The 12329-nt window shown below is 54.1% G+C and overlaps 1 protein-coding gene across 1 annotated transcript in view; it reads right to left on the bottom strand.

Annotated features, from left to right (window-relative positions):
* Window positions 1–12035, bottom strand: part of KCNJ3 (potassium inwardly rectifying channel subfamily J member 3) — a 40708-nt gene extending 28673 nt beyond the window's left edge. The window contains exons 1-2 of the mRNA XM_086615403.1: window positions 11358–12035; window positions 5455–5671 (exon numbers count right to left, since the gene is read on the bottom strand). Of these exons, the coding sequence (XP_086471529.1) occupies window positions 5455–5671; window positions 11358–12035 (895 nt within the window). The remainder of the gene's footprint in view (window positions 1–5454; window positions 5672–11357) is intronic.
* Between the last annotated feature and the right edge of the window lie 294 nt (window positions 12036–12329).

The raw sequence follows: 12329 nt of genomic DNA, 5'->3' as shown, positions 1-12329 counted from the left end.
ACCCAAGCCCTTTGCCTCCAGCACCTTTCCGACCACCCCACCGGGGTGCTCCTGTCCCGGCCCCCCCGCACCAAACCGAAGGGACTCGCGTGGAACCGGGTATTCCTATTTTCCTTCCCAGACACGTTCGATTTCCTGGCGGATTGGTCTCAGAGATCAAGTTTTAGTGCTCCGGAGTTTTCTGGATGATTGCACGTGTCGCTCGCCCAGAGATCAGGAGCTGGGGCGCAGCCCTCCCGTGCTTAGTCACATCAAACCTGAATGAGATGGGCAGAGCGATGGCAGGGTCCATGACATCAGCTGGATGATGGTCTGTCATCCAGCAGATGACAGGGTCCGTCTGCGCCGGCAGGAGGATGTATTCTGTGGGATTAAGCACGAACAAGGATTTTTCCCCACAGACACGACTTCTGATGAATCACCGGTTATTCGGATTATACGTGGTGAAAGGGAAGCTCCTGCAGAGCTCCAGGTTAAAAGCACTACCATTTTTCTCTCTTCTATCTCCAAAGAGATCTAAGAGGAAAAAAAAAAAAAGAGGTGGCTTTTTGCAGTGAAATCCAGCGCTCCGGGGAGCTGCTGCTGGCGCAGCCGGGGCTGCGGTACCGAAACGCCACGGGTTACGTAAGGGATGCGCTCACCAAAACTCTTCCCTGCCAGTCATTCTCCCTTGGAGCCAGCACACAACCCACACGCTTTTCCTACCTTCTCCCAGAACCTTACACCTTTTCATTAGCATCAAAAAATGCCTTTTTTTCCCCCCTCTTTTTCAATCCAGCTGAGCCCTTCGGCCGTGCCGCCCCGGGCAGCGGCCACGCGAGGGGCAGAGGTCCCGGGTTCAGCACAGCCACGCTCCGGCAGTGACGAAGGCGTTTGCCCACACTGCCAACAAATATTGGTTTTTCCACTGATGGATCTTACATAACGGCTGCGTTGGAAAAAGATTTGCTGAACTGCGAGGAGCACAGGATTTTTAAGTGACTATTTTATCAGCTTTAGGGGGGGGAAAAAGGGAAAAAAAAGCACACACCATTCCTGCTGGGTTTCGGTACGTTTCAGGTTTGTGTTGACTGTTTGGTTTTTTAGCCATTTCGGCAGCTCATCAGTGGGTCACGGGGTACCACAGCAGCTGTGGAAGGCGACGTACCCCCAACGGGGGCAGAGGCAAAGCCCCAGCAGGGACACCCGGCGTCAGAGTCAAAGCCTGTTCTCCCTGTGAACCCCTCCCCGGGAAGGGCTGCTGCCAACGCAGCTCCAAATCCTCCACCACGACAATGTGAAACCAGGACTACAGGTTTTGAAAATAAACACTTTGAGCCTTCTTCAAAATTACACGTTACCCTAATAACGGTGGGGTTGAACGTGTATCAGAAATGATCCTAAATGATCAGCAATTACCCTTATCAATCAGAACCACCTTGGAGCTCTGAAAAGCCATCTGAACATCTCAGCTGTGAAACTCCCCCGCTGCCGACTAATGCTCCAAAACCCAGAAATGACCTAAAGCCCAGAGCTGAGCATCCTCCAGCATTCCCAAGGAAAGCTCCCAGGACAACCTCAGAGCACTCCCCACCCAGGAGTCTCGGTCTGCGGGTCACGCAGGAGGTAGGGAAGAGTCACCTAAAGCATCCGTGGCTGTCACCCCTCCTGTGACCTCCTGAAAAAAAAAAAAAAAAAAAAATATCTATCTGTTGAGATATTTTGCTTCATTTTCCCAGAAGAAAGGGCTGGCTGGAGCGGGATCCCCCCCTCAGGTTCTGCGGATCTCAGCCCTGCAGCTCTCCCCGTGGAGGTCTGGGGGGTCGGAAGACCCCGGCTGCCTTCCCTCCTACCACCTGTTGTTATCCAGACAACCTAAAAGCTGTAATTAAGGAAGGTAAGGAAAGCATAAAGAAATGTTTATACTTCCAGAAATTAAAATTTCAGTGATGAGGCAGTAAATTAACTTAATCAAGTTAGGAGGCATCTACGAGAAATCATCTTTATATGATTTAATGAGAGAAGGCATCGGAAATGGTGATTTTAATCAGCCAAGTGGGATTTATAAGCAAGAAGATCCTGCTTAAAGAACTCATTAGACTTCTCTGAAAAAATCTTTACTGTCCCTGCAGACAGTCAAAACAAGATTTATTGTATATATTTACCAATTCTCTAAACCCCCTGGTAACACTGCATATCAAAAGTCAACTGATTAAAGCAGAAAACAAAGTTAAAGGAAAAAAATAAAAATCTTCATAAGCACCTGCTAGAGAAAACCAAGAGGCTCTAAGTCCCTATCAAAAGAGCTGAATCAAATCAAATGTTATTGGGATGCCTAAATCCCTATTTATTACAACTACAAGGGCTATATTAGAGTGAGAAATACTCATTGCTACTAATACTTTTTATAGTTTGTAAGACATTTGCACCCTGGCATGCACCAGACAGCAACACCGGAGGACAGGAACGGGAATAACATGGAGAATGGCAAAGTGAGATGGTTTGTCCCGAATCCACCCGCTGATCCTTCCAGTGACTTCAACTCTCTCTTATTTTTCCTCTCCTGAACCACAAGTCCACATTCATTTTTTTACAGGTATTTCTGCCTCGTTCAGTTCCAGACTAAAGGCAAATTCTGTCACGTCAGCACGAACAGAAGAAAGGGAGCGCTGGGAGCATCCCATGAAATAAACATTTTCGTTACTCGTTATCACTTACTCGCTGTGTAACTCCTGACGTAGGGGCCAGATCATCATCTCCACGGGGCACAGGAGACATGTGAGTAACTCGGCCCTTTGCAAAGGCTGTTGTAGATCCGAGCACGATCTCACAGCGCTCTCCGGGCCGACACCGAAAACAACTGACTCGGAAAACAAACCAGGAGCGTAGGCTGGAAGCACCGGCTCCCCCTCGGAACCCTGCGAGCCGAAGAACTTTGATGAATATCAAAGGCTTTTTCCGTTAAATAAGCTACAAGCTCCTGTTGGCAGAGCTCCAGGGAGGGACCTGGAGGCAGCCCCGGCTCGGTGGCGGCAGCGACGTGGCCGTGGGAGCCAATGGTGCAGCTCCTCTGCGCTGCGCTTCTGGGACAGGTGAGAAAACATCTCCATGGTGGTGATGCTTTCCAAGCCAATTTGGGGGAAAAAATAAAAAAAATATAAAAAAAATAAGGCAGCAGCTTTAGAAAATTGGCCGTGTCCCAAGGTTGCCGATGCGCAGAAGCCGTGTTGTTATTCTATCAGATTCTCTGAGCCAGTTGCCAAGCCAGGAGCCACGGCACAGAAGCCAAGTGGCACATCCAGCGCTGGGGGAAAGTTCTTCCCAAAAGTGCTGCTCTGCTCAGTACCCATCTCCCAGCTGGGAATGAAGACATCCCAGTGAAATTAACTGTTCCCACAGGGAAACAGTAGAGCTGGAGTCCAATTCTAAACTAAAAAAACAGCTCCCAGGGAGGGTTGCCCAGAAGATGCCCTAAGGAAGGATGCTGCCTTGGACCACAGTGGCACAGGGGTACGGCCGTCGTGACATCAGCACGGGAACGGGCACAGCCATCGTGACATCAGCACAGGAAGGGGCACGCATCACTACCCGGCTTCAGTTTGGCTCTTGGACCTCTTTGCCTTTGGAAAGGAACCAAACGCCAAGACTGCATCGTTGTACAAATTCATTCATTTTCACTGTGTTCTCGTATTCCAATCTAGTCTTCCGAGTTTGAAAATCCAATTCAATTTCAATTTGATTTAATGATACAAAATGATGATGATTTTTTCATGCAGTAATTGATAGGACGGTAACAGATAACTGCTACGAAGGCGGCTTTCTGCAGGAAGTTCTTCACTCTGCAGTAAACTTCTATTTTACCCCAGGGACGCAAGAGAAACCCACCGTAAGAAGAGGGCTGCATGTGAGACTTGCTCTCTGGAGGCTGCTGTCCTGGCTGCACAGGTTTCACTCAAAATTAAATTAAAATTAAATTAAATTATATCCTCCCAGTAGGATCAACAGAACACTGTGATTGTACTTCAAAATTCACAACACAAGGTACTACAGCTGAAGTCTGAGACAGCAGCCATCCGGAAGGACTTCCACCCTGCTGGAAGGGCTGGAAGGCAGGAGGATCTCCTGCAGTGCCAGCTGGGCTGATGCCAGCAGCATGAGCCATCCATATGTAACTCAACCTTCCTTTCTGCTCGGCCTCGGCTCTCACTTCTGGCTGGTCCTTTATGGGCTCAACTGGACCAAAACACAAAGAATCATAGAATGGTTTGGTTTGGAAGGGACTTTCAAGACCATCCAGTTCCAATCCCCCCTGCCATGGGCAGGGACACCCTCCACTACACCAGGTTGCCCAAAGCCCCATCCAACCTGGCCTTGAACACTTCCAGGGATGGGGCAGCCACAGCTTCTCTGGGCAGCCTGTGCCAGTGCCTCACCACCCTCGATGTAAAAAATTTCTTCCTCATCTCTAATCAAAATCTCCCCTCTTCCAGTTTCAATCCATTGCCCCGTGTCCTGTCACTACACACCCTTGTCCAAAGCCCCTCTCCAGATTTCCAGGATGTGCCGAAGGTCGCTTCCTCCTCCTCACCACCTGCAGCACCTCCATCTGCATATCTGTGTGCTCTCACCATCGCCGATATTGGTTTTCCTCCAGCCCAGCTGCCCTCTGGCTCTATATTCTCCTCCTTTCTCATTTATTCACATTTTTAAAGATTTTTTTAACTTCAAAACCCTTTCATCCCTCTATTTTTTATCAAGATAGAGGACGTTTTGCTCTATTTTACCCAATATTCATCTCATCTTATAAAACTAGGTCACAAAATTTGCAAGCTTAGGAGTTCGGCTTTACAGATCCAGAAAAAAAACACCTTTTTTTGTTGTTGCTGTTCTGTGTATAATGCCTAAGTCTGAAACATTTACAGAAACAAACTCAGAAGTATACAAACACAACCACTTTGTTTCCAAACTAATGAGTTATTTACAAAATTCCTTTTTTTTCACTCGTTTGTGGTTTCAAACACTTCCACAAAAAAAAAAACCAAAACCAACAAACAACACGGAGCCCTCTGGTCTGCGAGTTGGCCCTGAAATCCACCCAGGAGGCAGCTACGCTGACAGCAGGGAGGTTCCTGGAAACAGCAGGGAGTGTTTCTCCAACGGCACGGAGAATTCCCCATCTCCGCTGCCGGGCGATGCCACGCAAACCACAGCACGGCCGATCCCCCCGCCACATCCCTGCACCGCGCCGGCAGCACCGGCCCCGGAGCATCCTCCGCCGTGCCGGCAGCACCGCAGCACATCATCTTGGCAAGGGACACGTGGCCAAAAACCCCTCAAACGCCGTCACTCCGTAGGAAAACTTGACCCAGGTCCAGCCAGCCACGCCGCCGGGCGAAGCACCCGTTTTTTGGGAGGCGGACGGCAAGACCCGCGGGGCCGCGTCCGTCCCACCGAGCGTTCGCTGTCTCTACTCACCCGTCGTCTCCACGATGCCCTCCAGGATGACGACGATCTCGAACTGCTCCGTCTGCATGCTGCGCTGGGAGAGGTCGTAGAAGGGGCTCTTGGCATCTATCACGTGGCAGATGGTGAGCGGGGACACGAGGAAGAGCTGGTCGGCCCCCGTGCTGAAGCCCACGTCCAGCTCCAGCTGATCGAGCGGCAGGAACTCACCCTCCGGGGTCTGGCGGGACTGGATGGGCAGAGAGGGCAGAGACAGAGAGAGAGAGAGATCATCGCTGGAGTGGCCATCACCAAGGCACCCAGACAGCATCCTGCATCCCTGCACCACACTGGACAAACCCCGGTCCAGCCCTGCGGCTGTGAAACAGGTGGAAACCCTGCAGAGCAGGGATGAATGATTTGTAACGCACACCTTACTGCAACCACAGCTCACCAACACAGCAGCCCTGGAAGGACATCAGCCACCAACACGAACGATGGCCCTGCCACCGACCCGCAGCATCACCCACCAGGAGAAGGTGAATCATTGAATCACAGAACGGTTTGGCTTGGAAGGGACCTCAAAGATCATCTAGTTCCAACCCCCCTGCCATGGGCAGGGACACCCTCCACTACACCAGGTTGCCCAAAGCCCCATCCAGCCTGGCCTTGAACACTTCCAGGGATGGGGCAGCCACAGCTTCTCTGGGCAACCTGTTCCAGTGTCTCAACACCCTCAGAGAGAAGAATTTCTTCCTTAGATCTGACCTAAATCTCCCCTCTTTCAGTTTAAAGACATTGCCCCTTGTCCTGTCACTACACACCCTTGTCCAAAGTCCCTCTCCAGCTTTCCTGTAGCCCCTTTAGGTACTGGAAGGTGCTGGAAGGTCTCCCCGGAGCCTTCTCTTCTCCAGGCTGAACAGCCCCAACTCTCTCAGCCTGTCTCCATAGCAAAGGTGCTCCAGCCCTCGGATCATCTCCGTGGCCTCCTCTGGACCCGCTCCAGCAGCTCCATGTCCTTCTTGTGTTGGGGACCCCAGAGCTGAACGCAGCACTGCAGGGGGTCTCAGGAGAGCAGAGCAGAGGGGCAGAATCCCCTCCCTCGCCCTGCTGCCCACGCTGCTCTGGATGCAGCCCAGGACACGGTTGGCTTTCCGGGCTGCCAGCTCACGGTGCCAGCTCACGGTGAGCACACCCAGCCCACCCTTCGCCCAGCTCCACATCCCATCCCTCGCACAACCCCCGTGCCCAGAGGGGCGCACGCAGACAGGGTCCCTGCGCAGGGGCTCAGATGAGAGGACATCTCTCCCTGAGATACTCAGAACATGCCAATGAGCACTGACATCAGCCCCAACCAGCTGCACTGGGCAAGGTCTCAGCTGGCCGTCCTTCCAACCACGGAAGGAGCAGCCGGCAGAAGGGGATGCGATGCCATCACTGCTTTGGTTACAGCTGCCCGCTCAGATACCATAAACCACAACTCACACCTACGTGACACGTCCATAAAACCATGCCTGGAGCTGAAACCTCAAACCCCGCGCCCCGGCTCGCCGCGCTCTGCCGTCCCCTGCCCGCGCGCAGCACCGCGAGCGGCACAGCCCTGCCCAGACGCTCCCTCCCCGGCTTTCATTTCTTCTCCCCGTGTGATGAACAGGCAGGAACAGAACATCACAGCCCTTCCTGCTCATTACTTTTATTACCATATCTTCTGTTATTTGCTACTCAGATTTTACAAAGAAGTTTTGCAAACTGTTGTATTCCTCACACGCAGCCAAAACCCAACGCTCAATCCCTGCTTGAGATGCGTTTCCATCGCTCCGGCATTGTGAGCTGATGGGAAACTTCCCATATTGACTTGAAATGGGACTTTTTTTCAACAGGAACACGATTACACTTGCGGGAAGGAGCACAATCCTTCCACCAACTCAGTTTCCATTCTCCTCGGTACTCAGACCTGCTGCACTATGTATGTAATTGGGGGGAGACAGGGGGTAGATGCCCCATTGGACAGGGACCAGCACAGTCATCACCTCCGGACTGCCAACACTCCTATGAGTGATGCCAGCGGCTCCCAGACAAACCCAATCCCGTGTTCCCAGTAAAACATCCAGCACCAGCAGCTGCAGTGGGGATGGGAGGATGCTGAGTGCCCCTGGGGCGCAGGGCAGCCCCCGTAAGGGTGCGAGGGGTGCAGCTACGGCCGAGCCCCCCGGACACGGGGGTTGGAAGCAGTTGGGAGCCAAAAAGCAAAAGGCAGCAGACAGAGCAAAACCCGATTATGCGCCTCGCTTAGGATTTGGTTTCTATTTTTAAAATTTTCCCTGAACGGCGGCTGGATTTGAAGGAGGTCTAATCCCAAACAAACAATCGCGCGTTTCGCTGCCCTGAAGTTTCGGCGAAGAAACGCGCTGACGTTTTTTTTTTCCCGCGTGAAAACTCCGATTTCTCAGCCCTGCCTCTGCTCCCCCAGCCCGGTGTACGCTGCGTGGTTTTAGATGAAGACATCAGAGCCAAGAAACGTCTAGAGCACATCTGCATAAATATCCTGCCGGCGGGGTTTTGTTTGTTCTCTCTTTAGAGAGAAGTCTACTTTTCCAGGAAAAGACAAAAACACACACAAAGCACCAAATAATGCCCGTAAGCAGGGCAGGGAGCAGCTCCAGGGAGGGAGCTGCTTCCATCAAGAAGCCTGCACCCCTAAAACATCATTATCGCCGCAGGGGAGGCGAAGGGTGGCCCATTGCTGGGTGACACTGCCGTGGGGGGACACTCAGACCCGTTCACCTCGCTCAGCTTTGGGATGGAGGACACCGGTGGTCCCGGGTCAGGGCCAACGAGGCGCAATTAGGAGTTGCGTGCACCAGGCTTTGTTATGAACAGTAAAGGTTTGGGGAAGTCCTTTAAAGGTCTGGTTGTGAAATTGCTGCTGTTTCTGCCCTCTGGCTCCTCTATTTAGGTCTCTGGCTACCACTGCCAATGTTTCAGCTTTACGTGGCACTTCTCCAAGGATCACCCAGCAGTACCTGCCCCAAAACCATGGTCCAAACCAACCAGCCACAAACCCCCGGCTGATGCGCAAGAGAGGATGAAGAAGCAGGGAGAACCATCATTTTGCAAAAAATTCACATATAACGGACACCTTAATGGATGGAACAGCAATGGAAAAGACAAGTTAAAGATGAAGCAGAACTCAGGGGACACGGCAAAGTCCAGAGGAACAGGCAGGAACTATGGATGGGGGGAGAAAACAATGGGAAGAACACTGGTGGGCTGCTGGCGGGGCGCCCACAAGCTGCCACTGATGCTGGGGGGGACCCTCCTCCCACTCCCCTGAAGCCCACGGGATGCCCAGGGCACCTTGCCCAGCCCTGTCCTCTTTCACAGCTGCAGTGAGACCAGGAGTGACGTCATTCAGCCGTGACGTCATTCAGCCGTGACGTCACACACGCGCAGCGGGATCACCTCTGCTCTGAGGGCACTGGGAGAAAGACTGAGAGACAAAATGTTACAGACAAACCAAATATTGTTTTACAGCTGCCCCCGAGCTACGGGCAGGATCCGACCCCCGGCAGGGCGCGAGCGCGTACGACCGACTGTTCGAGCCAACGCATTTGTCAAAATAAATGACCTTGGGTGACTCTTGTCACTCGAGGTAACGTCGGGGGGAAAGCACAGGGCTTCTAAGATTCATCCAGGCTCTTCACAATCCTGGAGATCCATTAAAACCAGTGAATATTACAGCAAATGACTCTTTGCACTCGTCACTTTGAAGGCTTTGTATTTGTTTTTTTCTCCGGTATGGTCTAAGCTTACCAGGGTTAAAAAAAAAAAAAAAAAAAAATTAAAATAAATTAAAAATAGTGAATTGGGATTTCCAATTTTGCAAGCAGCATAACCTTTTACCAAAAAAGCAGCGTTTCAGCAGAAAAATCTGTGAGCAGCCCTACGACTGGCTCTGCCCTCCCAGTTTTGCAACAAACCTGCAGTGAGGTTATATGCAAACCAAAGCGGAAACCCCGAAGCAGCAGTTCCCCCCGCCACAGACCGTGCTCCTGCACGCTGGAATAGCCCATCCGTGCGTGGCAGAACCCCCTGCAAGAGAGATTGCTCGCCCTGCTGCAACCCTTTATTTTTTTATTGTGGGTTTTTTTCCCTTTTTTCCCTTGCCCAGGAGGCCTGGCCGGGCACTGCTCCCCCCCGGCAGCGCAGGGACACACCGTGCAGATGTTTGGCAGGGGACACGCAGGGTCAGCTGTAACCTCAACTATGGAAAAACCCATTTTAGCCCTTTATTAATCTTCTCCCTCTCCCTCCACATTTACGGCTCCTCTCCATTTCTCACTGCTTTCAAACCAGCTGCCAACCCCCCCACCCCCGGCCCTGGCACTGCCTGCGCAGAACCGGAACAAATGGTGGCTCTGAAGCCACTTTTTCAGGTATTTAAAGGTCAGGACATTTTTTGGAGCCACGCTAAGTTTTAAGCTCCAACTTTTAAAATTCCCCCTGCGGCACCTCTGGATATAAAAAGGGCTATTTTCAAAATTTTTGAAGGAAAAGACTCATTTGGCTTCTTTAAAGCTATTAAAGAGGTATGTTCACTGCGACAGGCAGCCGGAGGGGTCAGCGGTGCCCTCTGAGAGGGACTGACTACTTACCAGGCTGGCTGCACGTCATTCCATTTATCCATCTGAACTCCGGATGCGAGGAAGGAATCAGGGAGAGCTCGTGTCGGGGGAACGCGTGACCGAGCCTCCAGCGGGTTGTGCAAAGAGAAGAAGGGCAGATGCCTCCAGGGCAGCTGCAGCAAGAGCATCTTCGCCAGCGTCGGTCCTCAGCTACAGCCGGCATCCGGGCACGGCACGGAGGAGACGAGTGAAATCACGGAGATTCTTTACGTTCCTCTTCCCTGCAGCCCTCCCCGAACGCAGCGACGATCCTGCCTGCAACACCCTCCTCGAAAACGCGTATTTGGGCCAAAACACGACAACTTTGTAGTGGAGGGTGTTCCTGCCCGTGGCAGGGGGGTTGGAACTAGGTGACCTTTGAGGTCCCTTCCAACCCAAACCTTTCTATGATTCCAAGGTTCAGTAGCCCCTGAGCACAACGCGCCTGTGCTTCGCCGGATCCGGGCACGGCAGCCGGGGGATGAGCATCCCTCCGCGGGGGGCAGCCAGAGGAGTGGGGCAGGAAGCAGGGCAGCCCTCCAAGGGGGTCCCCCCCCACGCCGGCAAGGGGACCCCGCCTGCTCCTGCACGGCACCCACACCGAGGGCAGAGCACCCACATCCCCTGCCAGCCGCGGAAACACGCGGGATGCTCTGCATGCGTCAGACGTCACCCGAGCCGTCCCCTTCACCCACCCCACGCTTCTTTCAGCTCCCCTCCGAATTGCAGCGAGTCCCAAGGAAAGGCTCATTTTTCCCCAGACCCACAGGGCCATTAGCACCGTTTTTAAACGTCTGACCCCGGCGTCCTGCTTTCCATGAACTTCGCGTACCATATAAATAAAGTTCTGCCTGACCGGACTCGCTGTTGCCCAAAAGCACAGAAATATGCCAGAAAGACAAACAGCTTGCTTCTCAAAGGCACACCAAGGAATTCGAGCTACAAAGCACTTCCTTGTCGGAGAAACCTATTATTTCTATTATACAGAAATATATAAATATGCATGTAACCATTATCCTACAAGGCTGCTGGTAAATCAGACAGTTGCGAGTAAATCCGGTGCCCAACGCGGAGCCCCAAGAGCATCGCAGGGCCAGAGGGGCAGCCCCGGGCAGGAGCGAGGGACGGCAAAGCTCTCCTGCCCCAATGGCACGTGGTGGGTCTGGCAGCTCTGGAGCACCGTGAAGGTGGGGACGTGGAGGGGGGGACAGCAGGACATCCCCAGGGGAGTGGCGGTGGCAGCGGGGCGAGCGTGGTGGGCACTGCACTTACTTTGAGCAGCTTGCAGCGGATCTGCGCGGAGACCATGTGGCTGTTGCGGAGGTTGCCCACCCTGAACATGAGGGTGAGCTTGCCGTCCCGCATGGAGATGGCGGCGTGCTCGCTGAACATCAGGGTCTCGGCCCTCTTCTTGGGCTGCGACATCTTGATGAACATGCAGCCGATGAGGAAGGCATCCACGATGGAGCCCAGGATGGACTGGAAGAGGAAGAGGATGATGCCCTCGGGGCATTTGTCCGTGATGTAGCGGTAGCCGTAGCCGATGGTGGCCTCGGTCTCTATGAAGAAGAGGAAGGCGGAGGGGAAGTTGTAGACGTTGGCCACGCAGGGGGTGTAGCTGTCGTCGTGCGCCTTGTTGAGGTCGCCCCGCATGTAGGCGATCACCCACCACATGGAGGCCATGAAGAGCCAGGCCACGGTGTAGGTGAGGATGAAGATGAAGAGGTTCCAGCGCCACTTGAGGTCCACCAAGGTGGTGAAGAGGTCCGAGAGGTACCGGCTGGTCTCGCCGCCCAGGTTCCCGTGCTGCACGTTGCACCGCCCGTTCTTGTCCACGAAGCGCTGCCGCTTCCCCCGCGGGGCCGCCCGGGGCGGGGGCAGCCCCCCGCCGCTGGCCGACGTGCTCACCACCTGGTACTCGTCCCCCAGCTTCCGCCGCAGCGCCGACATGCTCCGCTCCGCGCTGCTCCGCGCCCGCCCGCGCAGCGCCGCCGCCGCTCCCGCCCCGCCGAGCCCAGCCCGGCCCGGCCCGGCGCCGCCGCTCTGCAGGCGCGGAGGCTCCGCTCTGCGCGGCCGCCACCCACGCGGAGCCGGCGGCAGCGCAGCGGCGGCGCGGCCCCGGGCAGGGCACCACCCGCCCCCCGCGCACCGCCCCTGCGCACCGCCCCGCGCACCGCCCCTCGCTCCGCCCCCCGCGCAACGTCCCTGCGCACCGCCCCTGCGCACCGCACCGCGCACCGCCCC

The sequence above is a fragment of the Tauraco erythrolophus genome, chromosome 8 (assembly GCF_009769465.1).
Source record: "Tauraco erythrolophus isolate bTauEry1 chromosome 8, bTauEry1.pri, whole genome shotgun sequence".
Lineage (NCBI taxonomy): Eukaryota > Metazoa > Chordata > Aves > Musophagiformes > Musophagidae > Tauraco > Tauraco erythrolophus.
Note: the sequence above shows the minus strand (reverse complement) of the source record. Positions and strands in the feature narration are given on the sequence as shown.